Source organism: Bombus terrestris, chromosome 15 (genome assembly GCF_910591885.1).
Source record: "Bombus terrestris chromosome 15, iyBomTerr1.2, whole genome shotgun sequence".
NCBI classification, from domain to species: domain Eukaryota; kingdom Metazoa; phylum Arthropoda; class Insecta; order Hymenoptera; family Apidae; genus Bombus; species Bombus terrestris.
In genome coordinates, this window is record NC_063283.1 from 7,626,561 (window position 1) to 7,649,777 (window position 23,217).

Below are 23,217 nucleotides of genomic sequence, written 5' to 3' on the forward strand. Positions count from 1 at the left end.
CTGCTGATTCGTGGTTGGAACCGTGTGCTTATATAAAACCATCGCGCCAGCTGATGTGCAACAATTTAAATGTAGTAGTAGCGACAGTATTAAGAGGTATCTTAATAGAACTTAAGATAACATGCCTAAATGTTTCCCTAATTACATTATTTATTACTACAAACGTTCCGATATAAAATATGTCGGAAATAAAGATAGAAAAAGTTTTAAGAAAAGTACCTATCGCACACAAAATCGCTTGCCCGATCATTTTTAATATTCCACATTAAACGTCCGACATGAGAAAGGACATAAATTTCGCGAAAGAATAAAACAAAGTTAAATGTTAATATTCCCTCGATATTTCATATCAAACTGTAAATTTAATAAAGATAGATGGATTTCAACGAAGAAGGAAGTTTGAGGAGAAGCAAATTAAATTAAGAATTGACGAAGATTGTAAAATGAATCTAGATTGATGCAGATTCAAGATACTTCCAGTTTTTCATATCAAAGCTCGAATTTAATCAAGTCAGATAATTTCCAACAGGAAAGATAACTCGAACGAAATTAAATACTGCCGAAGATTCACGAACATTTAAAAACCAATCTGAATCAACGATAAGCAGATTTTTTCAACATATGATATTATGATTATTCTCCATTCGTATTATACCAAAGTCTAAATTTAATCACGATGGATGGATTTCAGCTGGAGAGGATGATGCTAAACCGAATTAAAGGTTCACGAGGATCTAAAAACGCGCCCAAATGGGTTTAAATTCAAAATTCTTTAATATTCCACGCGAAGTTGCAAGTTGAATCCAAGTAAGTGGATTTCAAGCTCGAGGAAACTGCGAGTCTCTTGCAATGTTACATTCAAAGAAACCTAAACTGAATTAAAAGTTTTCGACGATCTAAAAACCTAATAATAGCCAAACGAATTGAACTTCATTTCTTTCGACATTTTTTACCAAATTTCAAACTCGATCGAGACAGGTGAATTTCGAAATACATAGATAGATAGATAGAGAAAAAGAGAGAAAAAGAGATAGGGAGAGAGAGAAAACTCGAAGGAAATAAAACTGGTTCGTTGAACCGAGCGCGTCGCACGGGGTTGCTCTAACAGATTTCAGTTTAACGATCCATAGCGACGCTTACGTGGCCATCTACTTTGTACTTCGTCTGGAATACCTCTCGGCTCACCGTTCTGCCTGGCAATTGGTGTCGTTCTCACAGACATCGACGATACTCTCTTTGTTCTCTCCCTGGACACCGGCCGCTTATGCTTCGCATGTATAGCGAGAATGGTTGGCCATCTTGCCTTTGCTATTGCTTCACGCAGACGTGGTGGAAATATAGAAAACAACTGTTCCAGAACTTGGAGAGAACAATTCTGCAAACGACGTCGCGACCGACTCTTTCCCTTACGCTTTCTGTTAGGCGAAAGTCGAAAGTAAACGAACATCGGACAGAAAAAAATATGACTCCGTTTTTTGTGATATTCTGATTTTGATATCGCTTGGTGAATTAGTCGAAAAGCAACTCTTCAACCGAGCTGCTTTTTTGCCTTTTTCGTCCAAATTCATTCTGATTTATACGATGTAGAATTTCGAAGGTCGTATCAAAAAGAAGAGACACTGATTTCATTTTTTCTTTTCCAATGACATCTCGGACTTTTGCAATCATCGAAACATTTAAGAAAGACTCGCACGAGCAAATACTATTTTTCTTCTTTTTCATTCAAATTCATTTGAATTTATAGGACGCGAAAATCCAAAATGTAAATCTGAAAAAAGAACACCGACATAATTTTCATGTTCTTTCTACGCAAAGCATTAAAGTCGAAGATTTCCATGCTTCGGATGTTTTCATCCGCGACACTCGAGACATTTAAAAAAGATTTACATGGATGAGGCAGTCTATCGTAAACGCTTTGAAATTTTCAGCGTTAAAATTAGCTGATTATCCCCTCTTTCCCTTGTTCAATTATTCGCGTCGGTTATCCGCATATTTCAGCCGAAAACGTTCAGTCTTGACTTATTTTTAAAAAAAGAATTCCCACCGGCCGCTCAAGCTACCGTAAACATTCTCAGAGACCTTTGGACGATGTTATTCGCGCCGTTCGATTAATTTTCTCCTTTTTTAATTCCGACACCAGCTTGTCCTCCTATCGAATAGGCCCTTTCGTGAAAAATTACACAATTGTTACGATCTTCCCTTTTCCTCGTCATCTTCGCACGATATTACATGGTTATGGTCTTACACCGTTTGGGATTTAAATAAGTAGTTTAGAATTATTTTAAATTTAAATTAACGATATAAAAATAAATGAGTGAGTCTTAAAAAATGTCGTTAAGTACTAAGTAATTGAAGTTCAATAATAAGTAAGCGGATATTTTATGCAAATTCATATTGTTGTAAATAAAAGTAAAGAAATAGAAGCTACGTAAAGATATCTTTAACCATAAAATATTATAACGCGTATTATACTTTGGATGTTTTATATATTTCTGTATATTATATGCGTCATACGCATTTTTGGACTTTCACATTTCCCACAAATGCCTAAACATTTGCATCCTATTAATAAGCGATAAAGTAATCAATAAATCGTCGAAAATTTCGCCAAATACTAAAGGTAAATAAGTTTATTGGGCAACTTTCACAGTGGAGTTTCACTTTTTATTTCACTCTCTTCCTTTGTCTTCTCCTGGCTTGAAGAATTTTCAAACGTATAACAACGATAAATTTAATCAATATCACGACTCATTCGCCACGAATAGAGTTTCTCATTTTTCCAACTTCGCGAACGTGGCCACACGACAGTTATTGGAGAGCGGAAAAAACACGAGCCGTAATACCAAGTTGCAGAAACTTTTCCACGGACGGGACTCGACCATTCTCTACCGGCGAAGGAAAAGTTTTAACAATAGAGTAAAACGTCTCGATAAAGATACACCCCGTCCGAACGTTTTCTTCAAAGTTTATCGTTGTCCGCGATGTAAGTTCAACGAAATAACATGAATCGCCGAGGTAATAAGCCATTCCCGTATGCAAAAGGGGAGAGAGGGAAAGAGTAAAACACAGTAGAGAAAGGGAGAGAAGGAAAGGAAACGTGTTAATAACAGGAGGTTGGAGTGCGTGGCGCTAGATATAAAGGAACGTATTGTATGTTAAACGACATACAGATTGTGTACACGATGATAATGAAGTCCTTGTGACCCGAAAGGGATGAATAATTTTTGCACGAGCCTTGTAATTGTGTTACTCGGTCGTAGGATGGACGAGACACAGTTGGGAAATACCAAGAATAAATCTTAGATTTATGTAATATGATCACAGGAGAAAAAGCTGATAAATATACTTTTATTCTCTTTTTTAAAATGTGACTTACGTGTGATCGCGTTACGTATATTACGAAACATAATACATACGCTGTTCTTCCAATTCGTCCAGTGATATTCTATGTTTTTTATTTCGATACCTTCATCGATATCCTATTTCAATTTCTCATAGTACATCCCAGTTTTATTTTAATTTCGGTATTTTTATCAAAGTGTAAAAATTACGAAGTTTAAAATATATTTTCCTGCTTTCGAGGAACACAAAAGCAAGAAATCAATGAATATAAAAATTCAGCGGAAGATATCGATGAAAGCGTGGGCGCACTGTATAAGTGACGATTAAACTCGATGCAGCAGCTCGTAATATTATTTTTCACTCGATATCGTGGGTATATTCGGAACGAAGACGCGATATTCCAAATTACAAGTTCAATATATGTAACAAAAGGACCGCAGGAAAGTCCAATTGTTTCCCACGGTTGGGAATATCTTTTTTCCGCCGTGGCAACATTTTAAACTCGTTCCGTACCGCACATTATTGCGTTATTCACACCTTACGTGTACGTGTACCACTATCGTCCGTGTATACCGTGTACTTCAAAAGTCATGCATCAGCTAACTTTCCTCGCACGTCGTACAGACGCACGCTGTATACAATCGAGCATAATTTTATTTCGTAACCGAATATTACATAAATAAGATATTGCATATATAACGATAGTCTATATAAGATCTGTCCTTTATTTTCGTCTCCCGACGTTCGTTCGCGTTAAAACGACTTTATACTTGAGAAAACGAGAGACGGCGTTGTTTCTGGTCGCGTGAAAAGATTTAAACTAAAATATAAAACTGATGTATTGTGACAGAGTGGTATTTGAACTTTCGACGTAATATAGAATATTACATAAATCAATGTAGAATGAATATTTTTATGTCGTTTGTCACGTATTCTAAAAATTCGTATGAATTTATAGAATGACCCGATATTCCATGAGACACTGTGTATGTAGACTGCCTTAGGCGTTAAAACGTTCCAGCAGAGCCTTGGCCACATGCGTTTCTAGCCCGTACAGTTGCCACGGCCGCAAAATTTACTTCATCCATTTGCTACATCGTCCATTGACAACTTTCAACGGAACCGCAAAGGCGGTCGAACCGTTTTGCACATCATAAAAATTCATGATTTCGTTAATTCAGGGCCCAACTTCTCTCGACGTATCAAATATCCAACAGTTTAGTCAAGTCATTCTTCAGAGAATCGATAATCGACGAAATTAATAACTAGAACATAGAGAATGCACCATTAAACATGCCTAAAATATTCACAGTAGGATATTTTTTGCGGTACGTATTCAGTAATACATGGTCGTGTAATATGATACGTGTTCGTAAAAACGCGAATATGCATACATATCCAACTAATAAGAATAAAATTGAAATGCAAATGAATATTAGATAGATGCTGAAAACAGATATAGCGTATTATATATTACTCGAGTTCTGATAGATAAGTTAAAATATAAACGAAATCATTTTCGCGTAAAATTTGCTCCAATATTGTCCAGGAACTTTTAGATCCTTCTGATAGAATCCTTCTTATATAGAATTCTTCCAATTTTCGACACATTTAAATCGTTCGAAAAATTCTGTTTTGACAATTTCTATTTTCTTTCTCATTCGCTTTTATGCGTCTATCTATGCGCCGAACCAAACTTTCAACTCATCAGCGATGATTGCTACAAAGACGACTGTTATGCTCAGAAGAGAGTAGAGTGTTTACAATCTACGCGAGAAGATCAGATCCCCTGAAGAATTTTTAATTGTTTTTGGTGAAGATTAACGAGAACATCGTGAGTAACTTAGACAACGATGGTGTACAAAGAAATTGTATTTATAGGATCCAAATTGAATCAGGCCACCGTTGAATCGGAGCTGTTTAAATATAATACCACGAGAAAGCTAACTCTGATCTTTTTAACGCCGCCTTCGGACCAGCGCGATCGATCACGGTCAATTTTGTCCTTTGTTTAAATTTCATTCCTACCGTTTCAATCAGGGAATTATTTCCAGCCACTTCGGTCCTTCTCCATTTATTCGATCCCGATGAGGATTTCAAATAAAAGAAAATTCCTTTTAGTCTATGTATCTCCATAGAAATCTCAGAAAATTCGATCGTACGACGTTCAACGGTGTATATTGAAAGTATTTTAAGGAGACATGTTAAGTTGCTCGTATTAAAATAGACGGGATTAGGGTGACTTGTGTAAATGCTGGGACTCCTGGAGTTATCTGAGGCTGAGACCCCCTAGTAACGTTCATATGAACTTAAAGTCGCTGCGAGATAACTGCAAGAGTAGAATAATCGAAGATTTGCTTGGACAACGTTATATAAAAGATTATGCATTTTATAAAAACAGATCTACAGTGTAAAAGCTATTTATATTATATTTTACAATACCATTAATATTGCACTGTTCCGAATTCTATATCTTAACTAAATGCCAAGAAAAATATATTCTTTCAGTTCTATGTTTTAATACGTTAAGATATGGTTTTCATTTCAATTTTTCTATATTTCGATAAAAACATATCTTTCGCGTTTAAGGATCACGAGAATTAAGCAAGTGGCACAGGAAATACAAACATGGTTAAACAATATTCCACCTTTCACCGGGTAAACGTGCTAAACAAGGCAGATATTCCTTGAAATTCTATGGAAACATTTAGTTTGTACACCCGTTATATACAGGATAGAGCCGTGCAGCACACAAGCTACGTCCGGCTGCCAGTGACAATACTGTATATTGCTTTTCCCCAGCGAGCCGCTAGGATGGACGATTTCCACGACGATTTGCAAGAGGAGTCATTAGGACGGCCATCAATCAAGCACCAAAACGGTGGGTACTACGATCCGCACGAACCACGATATGGCACGAAACAATGCAAATTCATCCATCCCATTTGTTAAACGCAGACGTGATCAAGGTCAGCGAGAAATTGCGCTTCTGCGTGCAAATTAATCATTACGCTTCGATCTCGTGAAAGAAAACAAGAGTCTCTTGCGACGAAAGTGAATTTACTTCGATCCTGTTTGATATTGAATGTTCGACATTGGGAGAAGCTGATATTTGATTATCATTTTTTGCAAATTTTCATTTATTTCAGAAAATATAAGTTTCCAATTATTAATATAATGCTTTTCAACGTAACGACTATCCCTTGCGAAACATTTACTTGGAGAAGTCTATTTCGCTTGGCACATGTGGTTTATATTTTAAAAAGAAACTGTTCCACTTAGAAATGTGTAAAATAGTTCTCGCTGTATGAAATAGTTCTCGAGATGCATGAAACTGTGCTGTTCTCAAAAGTTTGGAATTATTTCCATTAAAAAAGAACAGCTATATCGTTACTTATATCATTACTGATAAAAGCGGGCGATCCATTTAAATAAGAATAAACCAGTTCTCATTTGGAAAAGTGGTTACAGCAATTAAAAAGATAAAATAATCTTAGTTTAATCTCCTTATTATACGCCAATTTTGAATCAATTATGATATTTCGAACTTTTTAACGAACCGAGTGAGAAACTCCTCCATCAACAAGTAAACATAAATTAAAATTGTTGCGGAAACAGTTGCACAGGTTCGAGTAAATTTGCAACTTTTACGAACGAAGAAATCGAAAAAGAATGTACGAATCTGATTTTTATTTCCTCGGCTTCGTACATACTTTATGCATGGTTTTCTAAATCGCCTCGTGCATTCTATATACGTATGTATGTTTTTCATATTCGAATGAAACTCGAAGCTAGACGAGTTGAGAAACTAAAATGGATCGTGCCAACATTTGCTCCTTTGGATATGTAACTTATGGTTGGTAAAGGCTGAAACTCGCCTCGCGTATTCCGTACACGTTACTCAAGTTCAAGTGAATCTCAAAGTTCATTTCTCACGACTGCTATTTCTATAACGTCCCTATTCAATTCGATTCTCTGAACTCAATACTCTTAGACTTACGACTAGTCATCATTTAATCAGCTTGATCTACTTCGTATATCTATTACGTAGATCCAATACATACGTAGGCAGTATTTTTTTCCCAGAAGAAACATAAGCAACCACTTTCTCAGACGTATTAGAATATGCGAGTAACGTTACCACCTACACCTCAATGGGCATTAAATTCAAAGATATACCGATGTTCATTGTCAATAAAAATAAAGCTTCGTCATTTTCTCAATTACGTATAATCGATGGGAAAATTTACAAGCCCTGTCAAATTTTAGAAAACACAGCAGAAGAAGTAAATTTTAAATCAACGATAAAAGTTTTGAATTTCATGATAAACAAATGAAATTACGACGAAGCAGGTAACGTTATAATCTTTGCTTGATACCTTGAACGTTGTTCTAAAATTTTATAGTCTGATATTCCTAAGGAATAAAAAGAGTCGTTGAATAAATTAGTGACGTCAGATCTATTATAAAGTAACCGTAGCATAACTTCATCTCGATTCACACCTTTTTCTAGGTCGTTCATGTTTCTTTCTTTCTCAACTAGGTTCGATATGTTACCAAAGAGATAATGATCAGGAAAACGTTTCGTAATTTCAGTACGAAACGAATCCAGCTTTCGTTGTTTATCTTGATTTATGAATTTATTATGGGACCACGATGGGGCAAGGTAATTATTATGCAAATGAATAGAATAAGCGACAGAATAGGGTATTATTAACACGATATGCGATTTTACAGCCTTACCGGCGCTGGTTACGCTAAAAATATATCGTTACAAAGATTCTGCGATCGGTGTACTCCTTTTTTATGTTATTTATAATAAACATTACTGCTACGCTTTATAAATATGCATATACCGTTATTATATTATTATAATCTTTATTAATTCCCAGGCTTAAAATTAAAAACTGTGACATATAACAAATAAAACCGTACCTCGACTGATAGAAGAGTACCTCTAGTATCGAGAGGTGATTTTATGGCAAAAATACTGCGCAACGAGAATTCGATAAAAGTACCGATAGATTTTCCATTTCTTCATTTTGTTATCGCAACGTCGAGTCCCGATAATCCACGTTCGTTTAATTCTGTTGTTACGTGATGTAAGACATTAAATACTCTAATATTAGGTAACATATGTCGTTGTGAATTAATGATATTACTTGAGGCCTGAGAATTTTGACGAATAACTTTATTCACGAACCTCGATGCCAACGATCGAGGATAATGAAATGTTCTCGCTATCCCGAGACATCAATAGAGAAAGATACAAAACGATCGCGAAATGTTATTTTCCGAATATATGAACAAAAATGTTTATCGCGTAGAATTGTTATAACGCGAAATAATACTAAATATCCTAAAGTGATCTAATCGAAATTACTGGAATTACTTAATCTAATCTTAACTACTATATGCACTGAGTGATAAAAATTGTACAATTTCATTCGCTAAATTCGAAGATAAAGAATGATAAAGAAAAAAAACAAAGCTTCGTACCATTACTATTCCGAAAGCATAGACAGTGAAAAGATTAAAAGAAGCACAACGATCGCGGAATTTTATCGAAATCGATGAGTCGGTAAGAATGTATTACGATTGGGAGGCACGAAAAGGCTCCATTAAGCTCGACAGGCCGAAGACAAAGTGAAAGAATCCGTGCTGTGTACTTGGCTCGTTATAATGTAATTAAGCCCCGTTTCACTTTCACCTCGCAAGTTCGAACCCTGTTACAGCAACTTTGTGAACTAGCATAAAAGCCGTACAAAAGCGTGGCTAATTAAGAGCACCGTTGCTCTTGTGTCTTTTTTCGGCGAATTATACGTTCAAGGATCTTGGTATTCGGCCCCGTGGTGTAGTCGGAATTCTCTGTTGCATCAATTAGTCTCTGGTGACCTGTTTCTATGATCAGAATCGTGTAAATGGAATTGTCAGAAAGCTTCTCATTCATGTTTTAAGCTATAAATTAACCTTAATTAGAATTAAGGTGTAATCGAACCTAAATTGTTATAACAAAGACGAGAATGAAATTTTCTTCGACAGTTGTGATAAATTAACCTTAATTAGAATTAAGGTGTAATCGAACCTAAATTGTTATAACAAAGACGAGAATGAAATTTTCTTCGACAGTTGTGATAATATCGGCGAGGAAAGATTTCTAATCCAAATCCGATGCTGACATTCTGATTCTCAATAAAAATAATGAAATAAAATTTCTTATTTTAAAAAAGAAGATGAAACAACGTAACATCGTTTATTCGAAAAAATATTTTTAATATTTCATTAGCTCTAAAAACGATTCAAACGAAACAAAAGTCTATCAAACTTTGATCTTCGTAAACAATATTCAAATTTTTAATAGCAACAGTCACGACATAAATTATCGCGGGCGTATTTATTACGGAAACAGAAATACCATGAAAATTTATAAGCTTCGACTATGACCTGTTCATTATTTGATACCACAATCGTTTCTAGTGTCCTATGTTTTACATTAAATTTGAATCTAAATTTTCCGCTAAAAACTTCGGTCTTTCTACTTGAATTAATATAAATTAATGCGTGTATTTACGTTACAAAGCGTATCTCGCGTATACACGTTTGTAACAAAACCGTTATTAGCTTTAATTTCAGTTGCTAAATATATCAAATATATTACAGTAAATACAGTAACGATGCTCTCGTTGCCATTCTTATTTATTAAACATATTACAATTTATCCAATTTATAGAGATCGATTGCGTGTATAACATTAAGCAGGTTAAGTTAACATCAACTATAAATAAATGCTCACACACGATTAGAACCTCGGTTACGTACGAGACCGTAAAAGGAAAAGAACGCGCGAAGAATGATTAATGTTTGCACGTTTAGAATTTAGATAAATCATCCTTCCACTGTGTCATTTCTCGAAGATCATCATCTTCCCCTGCCATCTATAAATCCTTCGACCTTTATCCAACGATGGTACAACTCATCAACGGAAACTCGCGGCTAGCAACCAAGAATTAAAATCATCTAGCGTTTCGCGTGAATTCCACGTTTCAACGACGAAGGCAATCAACGTATCATGATACTTCCAATAAAAAGGTCCGCAAAAAGAAAGATCTAAACAAAAACAGAGAGACGGAACTCCAATGTCGTCGCATTAATGCATCGAGACCGACATTATGTTAATGACCCGGCTTCATTTTCATTCTTAAATACTCCATAAGTAGCGCTCGAACAGGAAACAAGAAGGAAAACGAAAAAATCCAGCGTGAAAGCACGACGAAAAAGAAAATATATTTATTACTTGGAACGTGGTAGAAAGTAAAGTCACTGGGCTGCGGAATAGGGTGCCATTTGCGACTCCATCAGGAAATAAAATTCCCTTTTTCGTTCTCTGGCCATGATAATACACAGAGATAGCATTTTTATTTTTACTTGTAAAAAGCCTTGCTTGAAAATCTGCTACGCACCTTTATGCGAATTAATATTTATATGAACACTATTAAACAGATGGAATCTAAGCAGAAATCTCTTTCATCTATGAAATACTATAACGGGTATTCTACCTTCGATATTTCATACATATATTCACGTTTTATATGTATCCTGTGTTCCTGAAATATATAAAAATCATTTAACGCACGCCAAATATTCGAACAAATTTATTCCATAGAAAATAACGTTTCGTTTCAATGTCCATTGATATTGGATCGGAGACAGAGATACGCAACAGATCATAGACTAAGTTACTTAATTTTCAAATAATTGAATAATTTTCCAATATGACAATTCATTTCGTTTATTTACGCGCAATCATTCTGACACGTTATTCGCAGTGAAATAACGAAATCGAGGAATACCGAGCGGAGGAACCACGGAGATGATTTCGGAGCTTCCCCTCGAGCACATCAGCGCGACACATATCGATCGAAGCGACGAATTTACGGCCGGCTCGTATCTGGCGACGATTCGATGCGGGTGTTAAATGTTAATGGCCGTAGTCTGACGCGGTTTCGTGAACGTCGACGATTTTATTCCGACCATCGGTAACACGGATGATTCTACGAGACGAGATGGGATCGTGGATGATTTTACTTCTATAGTTCTATAGTAGGACGATCGATGAAACCATCGAGAACATTGTTACATTGGAATTTTTGGACAACTTTGAAGTTTGTGTTCGTATCAAGAGGATGTAATGTGGAAACTTGTAAATTCGATAGATTTGGAAAGATTCAAAATTATATAGAATATTGAAAATCCACTGTTAATTTTATACGAGAGTAATACAATATTAAGTAAGAGAAACAAATTAGATATAATTTGGCGTTGCATCATTCAGGAAATTATCCAGGATATTACAAATTTACATCAATGATTCCCTGTTAAAGATAATTATAATCGTTTCAACATTCAAAATAGATAAATGGAATAAAACCTAATACATTCATAATAAAATGTATAGAATAAATAAACGTGATTGTAAATGTTTAATTTATTCTGAACGAATGAATTTTATATAACCGCATCTAGGTAATCTATAAATCTGTTCTATCGTGGTAAAGTTACAATATCGATTTTGAAAAACACTTATAATTAATTTTACTCCAATCCCCACATCATTATCATCTATACAATTCTAATTTTCTTACAAAAAACGTATAAAAGTACAAAAACATGCATGATAACTATCGGCAAACGACAAGACGTAAGAGCAAGTGTTAAACTTTACGTAAAATAAGCCGAAGTATAAACGTTTGAAAACAACGAAATTCGCGAAAATTGCGAGAGAAATCGCGAGCAATTCTTGTGCTTGCAGCTGCTGTTATGGCAAACAGGTTGTAACACCTTTCCCGTTTCCGAGTGCGCGAAAAATTTTCGGGTTTTCGCGAAAATGAGGTAATTTTAATTTGTAGGAATGAAGTCCTCGTGTTACATTTTTAGTCGCGCTATCTCGTATTTCATTCTACTAAAAGCTGAATACTGAAATTAAAAAGAAAAAAAAAGAAAATTGATGCAAAAGAATAAAAAAAAGGAACGAGCTTCATAACGAACAAATTTTTAACAAGTTCGTTATGATTTGGAAAGAAAAAAAAATGATACGAGTGTTTTAATGACGAAACGGCTTGAACCGTAACACTTACGTCATGAATATCGAAGGAAATACAATTACGAAAGATGTTCGTCGTTTAAGATGGAGCGGAAGATAGTAAATGCAGCGTACTTTTCAATTAGTTGTTATCGTTGCACGAAAGATTGTTATACATTATTATTTCGATCGAATAACAGATAATGAGCGCGAGGCGATAAGATCCGAAGATAAGGATACAATGGCAGATCTACCGGATTTTAAAATCGAGAACTAAAGGAACAGATAACGATGGAAGGAGGAACGTAAAATCGCCAACTAAATGTTGTAAAAATAGACTAATCGCTATGAAAGAAAACGATAGTTTCGCTATTCGAAAATTCCTCCACCCAAACGTTCGTCGCTGGCCATTAATTCATATACTGAAGGTTCTACCTACCACATTTCATCATCATCCGGTGAAGGATAAATCTACCTGAACTCCTTGAATCTTTCAAAATCTCCTCGTCCTAACTCGTGGAAGACGTAACGTCTAAAATATCCGCCACATTCCAGAAAATAGTAACCTACGCCAGAGGCGTATTTTCATAAACTAATGCAAAACTGCAACGTGATCGAACGAGGAGAAAATTGCATCGCACAACGTCCTCGTCACCAGGTACCTTTGTAATCATAGACAATGCTATTTCCTCGAAATATTTCGCGTTAATTAAAGTCTTGTCCACGTCGAAGATAATGGACGCGAAACGTTGGAAAAGATAAAAATAAAAAAAGAGGTGCGGGTCCAAGGCATTCGATTTAAGCCAAGTGGTTGGCGTTATACAAGCTTCCTTTATTTATTCTCTTTCCGCCGCTTTTTTCCTTCCAGACAAGCTTATCTCGCCTTTAATGTCTCGATACGATCTTCACTTTTAACTTTTTCCATGTTTCTTTGCTTTTTCCTTTCTGTTTTTTTTTTCTTTGTTTTGTTTCCTTCTGATGGCTTATTTATTTCTTCTCTCAGCAGTAATCGCAGATTTCGCGAACGAATATCGATCGATTGAATTTATGAATAATTTTTGGAATAATTGATCGTAATTTATAACGAATAGGGAATGGGGATAATTTTTTAAGATTTCCTCATTCACGATCGATATTCCGTAGATTTTTATATTCACGACTGGAACTCGATGAACAGGGAATACTTTAACGTGGAAAGTTTTCTTGTTACTCTGTTCGATGCCTTTGTACGTGAATAAGACCTGCATGTTTCTTCGGTTGTTATAGACTTCTAAGCTCATATTCCTTTCTTTACATCATACTTTTATGCTCGCTGTGCATTGTACTCTTTAAAATACTACAGAAATACTTGTAGACTTCAATGCATATTTTAAATTAAATTTTGCTGGTTTCCGTTAAAAAATAAGTCAATCGTACACAAGATTTTTGTACGATTTTATATACACCTCTCTTTGATAGTTTGTTCTTAGCTTCAAGCTTTATTTAATAATTTTCTAGATGATGATACAACTTGAAGACACATTTCGAGTTAATTACTATTTTTGTTAAGAAAACGCTAAATCTTGAATAGTACTTCTACACTAACCCATTTTCCTAATGAACTTCCCTAAGGTAGTAAATGTTCTGTAAAATATACATATCTCCGACATAATTCTAACATTCCCTAGAAAGAAATTTCCATTTCTGAATGTCTTTATATGCACCCCTTATTAACTCTATTCTTGAAATGTTAGGTAGAAGGAAATGTTAAGAGATAACTCTACAGCGATTGCAATCTACATCAAAGGAAAAAGAAAACAGCTCCTCAAATTCAACAAGTAATTGCAAAGGTATTACTAAACCATAACAGTGGTTTTGTAATGAAAATTCCAAAGAATACAGAAAACTTCATAACAATATTGTCATTCACTCATTGAAACTAATTTTATCCAAAGTATAATTTTAAACAGAAATTGAAGAGATCGCTTCAGCAAAGAGGAAAAATTTAAATTGTGTTTATCGGAGGCGAAAAAAGATATATGTTTCATATTCAAATATACAAAATGTTGTTACTATAAGTATTAATTGATCATTAATTTATACCACGTTGCAAAAAGTGATTTGATTTTAATTGATATTGAGTTGGTTTCTGTTGGTTTACTCGAATCATTGGAAAGTGCAATTGTCTCCTTATTACAACAGCTCTTCCAAATAATTGCTGGAATATTCCCATGCTTTTTTAACTTTTGCAAAATATTATATTGCATTTACTCGCTTTTCTCTGACAATATTATCCCAGTCATTCGCGTCGTTGAACATTCTTTAGCCCATGAAATTCATTTTAGTTTAATCATTCTAAAAGATTTAGTAAACTCGGATCACCGATGACCACCGTAGTGGACAACGTATTAACAACACTGAACATCTTTCGTAATACTAAAACGTAACTTTTCAAATGTCGGAGATCACACTGTCACCGACCGAAGATGCAACTCACTGCTTTATTAAATACAATTTGTTTCATTAAAAATGAGCCTGATTTGCAGGCAGACGCGTATGCGATATTTCGAATTTCGTGACAGGATCCATCGACCGGGGCAGAAACATGTTATTAGCGTCACGATGATACACTTACGTAATGGAAAAAGCGTCGGAACGCGGACAGCGTGGTTCCTTTTTATTATGCTCTGTGCTCTGGCTAATGTATACGCTATACATGCGCGGTCATCATCGATCACACGCGCAACTTCACCGGAAGAATGTAAATTTTCTCAACCACGAGAGGAGCTTTTTGAAAAGACGCAACAGAGACGAGCCAAAATTCCAATAAGAAACACTGGACGCGTAACAAGGCTGGACGAATTCAAAGGGGGAAAGACTGGTGTTTCGGATCGATTGGAAATTGTACTGATGTTGGTCCGCTCGTGTGTTGTTTATTTTTTACTTCGATGTTACAAAAATCGAAGAGTTGAAAATGATAAACGAAGTAGGCAAGTGCGAGGAAAATAAAAAATTATTTTATTTCTTGATGATAACATGTTTGAATCATTTTGAAATAATTAATGGTAAAAAAAGAAGTTCCTTTTTCTCTATGCCTCAGCATACTTGCTATTCTTTCTTAATCCGATATTCTCATCTTTCCCAGCAATTTTCTAATCCTAAAAGAGAAAATTGAATACACTGTAATTTAGTAGCGACAATCTCGAAGTCACAGTCCAACTATCTTATTATCTTGAAGATCAATAAATTCATGAAAAGAAATGGAAACTTAATCGTAAATTGCTATTATCAAGATAATTAAGATTTGGGACAAAGTTCTTTTTTATTTTAAGCATGAAAATTATTACATGCAATTTCTCACATACCTCTTTATTAAATTATAATATTAATTATATATAATTCGAGCTGATTGAATTAAATAAATGACATTGTACAACAAAAAATGATTAATGATACATTTAGTATCGATTATAGGGTAGGACACGGACGGACGAAGACACCTTCGAGCAGTTTAAAATCGGTTTCGTGTCAAGCTGAATTTTCACCGCCATACAGTGAAATCAGCAATGACTGTATGAACAAGGCAGCGTTCGTCGAGTATGACTCACGATTTCATAGCCTTTTTCAATAATAATATCAACCTCGTGGACGAAATAAAGCAGTTTACTGTGACACGTATAACACCAAACGAGCATTCGAGAAAGTTAAAATATATAGTGACTATAACCAATATATATAACGACTATAATCAACGTTTCCTTGTCCCTTTCAGACAACGGATGAAATTTATTTCGGTAATCTACATTTGGGGAATGTGTTTAAGAAAGTTATGTTAAAGATAATTAACGCTACAAGCATTTTTATTGATGCGTAAATAATTAAATACAAAATTGGATACCTAAATGATTAGTAGAAATTTGTAAAATATAGTCTTTTATCGAATTCCATACTGATTTATTTCTGACACTTTATAAATAATGCAATGATATATAATAACTAAATTTCATTAAACTGAAGATTGACGATTAAAGTGACACATGTGACCTCATTATTGCTATACCGTAATTCATAAATTTAAACATGTGAAAGTCGTAAGATTCATTTAACACAGCTTTTTAACACTTGTTACTCATACACAGCACAAACAGTTTAATCATAATCCCTCGAATTGCTGATAAAGATATAAGGAATTTATAAATACGCGATTTCTTTTTATACCCGTAAAGGTAATCTGACACAAGATTTAAATTGCAGAATTTTTGTGGTTAAATGCAACATTACGTTATAACATTACTGCTCCATGCCTAGTGTTATCCCACTTTAATAACTTTCTATTGCCATGAGCACTGTGATTGCAATCTGCTTAATACCAAAGACACCTGAACGGGGTAAGAACTTCAGAATTCACGATGAAAGACCGTAAAACATAGTAAAGCAATCTGATACAAAACTTCAGCCCAAACGTTTCTATTCTACGTGTAAAATCATAATACAAACTTTACAAAACCAGTTTCTGTCTTTATCTATCGGTATACCGTACTGCTGCAAGTAGAACAATTACTATCTTCTTGTTAATTAACTCACTAGTAACGTGTAAAAAAACACTCCCTATTGTGTTATAATTCCCATATGTAGCAAAGCCTTATAATTCCTCACAAATCCCTGTGGAAGATCAAAGCTAATACAACATTTTTAAATAATAGATATTACATTGTATCCCTACACCTAGCAAACTCCCTATACAAAATAAGCTTCGGTAAAGAGTTAAAAAATAATATCGTATTACACTGTCTATACCTAAAATAATATATAAATATCAGAGTATCATAATACAGTTAGTTTGAGCAATGTCATTAGTACTATAGAACAAGCAATATGACACTTCCATACACAATTTAATTGTAATCCCATCAACGATGAAGCACAGTGAGGAAAACAAAGATGAGATAAAACAAATCCGATTTATCTCAGCGAAATAAATAAAATTTTAATAAAACGATGATGCCATCGTGATCGTAAAACTTTTCCCAGCGACGGCGACGCGACGGCGACTTTTTGCGGAGGGCGTAAGTCACGTCACGAGACACGAGTCATCGTGAAACTACTTCCGTTTGCGGAATGAAAGCCGCTTTGCAAGAAGACTTACGATATGCAGAGCACGTAACCGGCAACGACCAACGGCTACTACCCCCTGTTTCACGGTCGAGAAATCTTCAAGATCGTGAAAATTTACTTTTTCAACCCCGTGGCTGTGTAATCGTGTTTTCATGCAGAGAAGTCCATTGGCTGACCGAAAGTGGCGGCGTTTCACTAAGTAGATCGCGTCTGAGTTACTTGAAAACGTGTTCGATGATTCCGAAGAACAAGTTCATCGCTAACGCGCAAAATTAAAGTGGAAAGATAGACCAAACATTGATTTGATTCTTGTTAGGTAAAGTTGAATCTTTAAAATGAAAAGACTGTGATCTCAGTAATAAGATTTGTCTGATACGAATTGTTAACCTCTGATCTTATATTTTACACGTTTACACATGGCTGTAGAGTTTCATTTTATCCAAATCGCTCAATCTTATGTAGCTACATGATTAATGTCCAAAACTTCTGCAAGAATAAATGACTTACTTCCGAATTTGACTATCGTAAAAGGATGGTACAAACAATTGTAAATTCTATTTCATCATTACTTTTCTCTACTTTTCAATTTATGGAATGGATCAGTGTGGTTCCTAACCAGTTGCTCGTATGAAATCTACATTCAGTAAACCAGTCTCATAGTCTGGAATTAAAATTAGAGTCAACATTAAGCTTGGATACAAGTATAGTCTACCTGGTCGTGTAATCCACGCCACAAGTGGATTCAAAATTTTAAGGCAAGGGGTAAACTAACGTTTGTGTGGCACGTAAATTTCCTAGTGAGCGATTGTCGTGCAACAGCGATGGTTAGCAAGCAAGTTTCCAATCCTCCGTCCGTCGCTCGCTGACGGTCAGAAATGCGGCCTTTAATTGTAGCTTCAATATTAATTTCGTCAATCGGGACCGTTTCGTGATCACTACATACGTTCTTATCGAATACGTTTTCACCACGCGCACTGATATACACACACATGTAAGAACACACATATAAGTACACAAACACGATGTTACATAGTCTCACAATAGAGCACGATATATATGTGTGTGTGTATATATATATATACATATATATATACACATATATATATACACATAACAAACAATATCGCGATGACTACGAGACGTTGGCTAATAGCAACAACGGCAGCATGACATGCTTGCTAGTGGGTTCCTTCGACCGACGATCGGTCAAAACAAATTCGCACCACGATACAATATCGGTTGGTGCGAATGATTAGAACAGGGGCTGATTCTGAGATTCAAATGAACGAATCGTCGTACAGGATGAAAGCACAGGAAGAGAGAAAGAATGGAAAGTAAGCGATAAAGAGAAAGAAAGAGAAAGAGATAGAGAAAGGAAGGAAGAAGAGCTCTGGAGGTACGATGAGAGCTCTGGTAGCAGCTACGCTTACCTCTTGGTGGCGTCGAGCAAGGCGCCCTGGAAGCACTTGGCACCGTGAACGAAGGACACGACGATGATGTCCGGTAGCGCGGACTCGACGGTCACGAGGATCTTGTCGCCCCTGGCGAGCGTGAGCGCGGACAGGGCCACCGTGTCCGCCGCCATCTTGGCTCGTTAGAATTATTGCTCCTCGCCGTGTCGAGACCCGTCGTCTCTCTCTCAGCGGATGACGTGAGGAGCGGCTGGGGCTGCCTCACTCTCCTCCGTGTATACGGAGGCCATGGGCTCTGCGAGGCATGCTTGGGGTGGGGGAGACAGGAGGGCAGTCTCGGCCTGCTTGCTTGCTCGCTTGCTCGCTTGTTCGCTCGCTTGCTTTCCTAGCAGCCACCACCGCCAGCCGCGCCGCATTTCACGTTTGTGCACAGCTGGGCAGCCGTTCCCCATTGCGCATGCGCCGCTCGCTACCCCCACCAAGCCGACGCAACCTCGTAACGCCATGCTACGAATCCTCGACTCTTCATCAAATTAGAAATATTTCTTAAACTTATTTTTCTATTGAATATTTGGAGATATTAATAATTATTCTTAGTAATTTAGTGGAGTACATCGATACCATTATGCTTGGATAAATATTTATTAATTTGTTAATCCATGTGATATATATATATATATGTTGTTACTTTTTATTTGAATAAGAATAAAAAATAAAGATGGCGAAGTATTGGAAATTTGCTAATTTATTAACATTGTAATATAATCAATATAGAAATATGTAGAATTATAATAAAATTTTCAATTTTCTCTAATTTCGTAATCTTTTAAAAAAAATTGAAATGAATTGTTGAAAAATGAAAACTGAGGCCGTATTTTTATAGTAATTGTAACATAGTTTTTAAGAATGTTGGATATCAATTTAGGAAATAAGGATGTAGCTAATATATCTTCATACGGCCCTGTACTATTTTGCTTCAGGACAGTAAAAGGCATCCACAGTCCCCTTCTCCTGTGATGAACAAACCCCATACAGAGGATAGTGTGTTTTAAGACCCAAAATCTCTTTTCTTGAAGCTTTATCTCTTATTTATTAATGGAACATACGTTTCCTCTTGTAATTTATCATATCCAGCCAGCAGAATTTTAGCCAGTTGGTTTTGAATGGAATTTTCTTTTACACATTGTATGCCCGTTATAGATACACTACTATACACACATACTTTTCGTAAGCATTCTTTCTGCATAGCATGGTGGGAACAACTTGAAAGAATGAACCATTACTCCCTATAGAAACATATTCCATGTTTGAGGACTAATTATACATACTGATCGGAATAAATTTTATAAATGTGATTATTCTGGCGTATGAGTAAAATGATAGTTGAGGAATATATTTCTTAGATATTTCAATGAGAATTTATGGCTATATTCCAGTTTAATCGTTATGCTTCTAAACTAACATTGATCTTGTTCTTATAAGTTGTTAAGTTGCTAAGTTTAAGCTGTGACACATAATCCTTCTTAATATTTAAGATTATATATACATACATTTACTACGTACATATCATGATAGAGTTAAGAGAAAAATTAAACTTTACTAATAATAAATTGGCACAAAAAAAGGTAACGATGATAGCAAAAAAGTACCTTCCTGAAGTGATTCTAGTTACTTTTTTGATCCATCATTTATTTTCTTCCACCCAGTTTTGATAAAAGAAGATAAACGCTTGATGAAACAGGAAATTGAGTCATAGTTAGATCATAATTTTAGTGAAGAATATATCAAGAGACTTTTATAATTATTGAAAACGTTAATTATATACTGTGCATTGCAAAAGATAGTAAACTGAGATTAAAATACAATTTTTATTTTATATGCGATAGTAGCTTAATAGTGAAAAATTGTAGAGGTACTATGAATAAGTTGACTTTAAATCAACTGGGACATTAATCTGTGAACTCTCTCGTGATAATTTTATTGATGAAGATAAAGTAAATGATACAAATGCGGCAAACAACTTTAATTCACTTTCGAATTCATTTTCGCTGACTACGTTCCTTAATTCTATTAATCACAGAGTTGATATCAGAAGTAGCTAGAGCAAGGAAGAGAAGGCAGAGAAAGGCAAGCAAAAATTTAAACAAAGGAACAACTAGAAGCCAAAATTATATCGCGAATATTACGAAACAATAATTCGTGACAGTTTTAGCTACAATATGGTGACGCGTAACAAACGAGGTCGAGCTCTACTTTTCACGAGTACGGAAGTGTACAGCTTAGTCGGCCTAGTACTCTAAGTTTTCGTGCATTGGCCGCGTTGTAGTGGCCAAAACGGCAAAAAGCGACAAAAACGGGCTGGCACATACATAACAAAGCGAGGCAAAACGAGAAAGTCCAAGGAAAAAGGAAAAGATAGAAAGAGAAACGACAAGCTAACACTTGCTTCCGCTCGTCGGTAAAGAAAATCACGTCAAGAATATTTCAGGAATTCGACAGGAGCGGCCGTGAACTTGATTTTGTTCGCTGACCTCCGTACTGAGCGTTGTTTAAACTTTCTCTAGTCTGTCCATCTCGTAACTTTAACAAAAGGATCCTGCAATCCGATACAACAAAAGAACAAAACGCCGAAGTTGCTTCGACGAAAATGAGGAATGTCGGTCGGAAACGAATAGCAATTGACGAGGACAAGGTCGAAAGCTCGACAATGTAATTTAATAAGTTTTATCTACATCAAGCAATTCTTTATCGAATATATGTAGTAAACAGTTCGAACCGCGGCGTAATACGTAGACCAAGTCCATTTAAGCGGACCTACGTATACGTCTTCGATATTAGTTCTCTACTACTGTCAATATTATTGCGCAACTCAGAATATTGCGCGTTCCATATTGAGCGTTTAGGGCGTTCTTTAAACTGATAGGGAATTAGGAAGCGTTACACCCTGATAAGTTCTTGCGAGAACAACGATCATTGTCTCCGTACAGAGATACCAAGGGAAAGATAGTAGAACCGATGCAGGAAGTTGTTGCTTCAAATAACGCCTCTTGAACGGCTTTCATATTTCGGATAGACTTTTATATGCCATTGTAGTTGTGTATATGTGTTAATTGAATATTCGTAGCTAGCGTCGTGCAGATGACACTATTTCGAGCAATGTGTTCTAGAAACCTCTTTCACATCTGGTAGATTCCAAAATTTAATTACGTCCACAAGAAACACGCTACCCACAAAAGATATGGATCTGCATGTTCTTTCATTTTGCCATTTATGAGCTTATATTAATCTTGAAGCTTCCATGTTGTAAAAATATACCTAGCTAGAAAAACAAAATAGTTAACGAAATAATGAAACAGCCTTTAAGGACATTATATTAAATGCAAAGTAATTAGTCAAATAACATTTAAAGCTAGTTAACTAAATTGAGGTAAACGATTGCAATTAACATACACATTCACGAAACATCATTTAACGTAATAAATGTGGAAACATAGTGATGCTATCCGAAATTATAACATCAATTCTATCACAATTATAACATAACTTTTACACTTTCAATATGCACGTGAATTCAAGTGTAAATTCGCAAAATTTATTTAAATATAAATTAATATTTCGAAAACATACCCGTTTTGCATAAGAGACACAGTATAGAATACAATAATATTTAAATTATATGTACATCAAGAACGATTGTATGGGCATACATATATGTATTATAATTTATAATGTACATTTATAAAGCGTTCCTCCTCTTTTGTATATGTGTCAACGGAAATTAAATTCTACGAAATGCAGTTATTGCATTCAGAACAACTGAAAAAAGTAAGCTTCGATTTTATTGTTGTTGCCATATCGGCAAGCAGCCTGGAATAAATTGGCAGATGATTACGTCACCTTCGAATTCAATTGTAATGTCTTATTTCTTGTTATTAATATAAAATTATTTATCGTCTCATTGTTAAATAATTTGTGAAAAGCAGATTAATTAATATTATATATAACATATACATTAATCGAATCTTATTTACACATTATATCCAAAAATGTCAAAATAATTTGAACATAGTCTATACCAAAAATCAGCTTAATCAAATTTTATGTAAAAATTTGATCTTATAAGGTAACCTGTTGTATTAAAACAGTAGATTCTAATGTTGAAGCAAGCAACAAAAACTAAAAAAGAAGAATTGTTAGAAATTATCGATCCTTTCAATACTCGATAAAGATAAACAGACAACGACCCATGAGGAAGAAAAGGAAGAATCATTCAAACGGAGCAAATGGTAC

General features: G+C 35.2%; 1 protein-coding gene and 2 long non-coding RNA genes across 4 annotated transcripts in view; all 3 read right to left on the reverse strand.

The window, feature by feature from the left end:
• The window catches only part of LOC100643629 (PWWP domain-containing protein 2B), a 35,447-nt gene extending 16,096 nt beyond the window's left edge, over positions 1-19,351 (reverse strand). For both annotated transcript variants that reach the window (XM_012317179.3, XM_003401356.4), the window contains exon 1: positions 18,946-19,351. In XM_012317179.3, coding sequence (XP_012172569.1) covers positions 18,946-19,100 — 155 coding nt within the window. In that variant the 5' untranslated portion in view covers positions 19,101-19,351. The remainder of the gene's footprint in view (positions 1-18,945) is intronic.
• Positions 3,285-18,939, reverse strand: LOC110119950. Its single transcript, XR_002308475.2, has 2 exons — positions 18,228-18,939; positions 3,285-4,607 (listed from the first exon to the last, which is right to left on the reverse strand). It is a non-coding gene; the product is annotated as an uncharacterized LOC110119950 (long non-coding RNA).
• Positions 19,352-21,620: 2,269 nt separating the features above from the next.
• Positions 21,621-22,906, reverse strand: LOC125386385. Its single transcript, XR_007226481.1, has 2 exons — positions 22,555-22,906; positions 21,621-22,246 (listed from the first exon to the last, which is right to left on the reverse strand). It is a non-coding gene; the product is annotated as an uncharacterized LOC125386385 (long non-coding RNA).
• Positions 22,907-23,217: the final 311 nt, after the last annotated feature.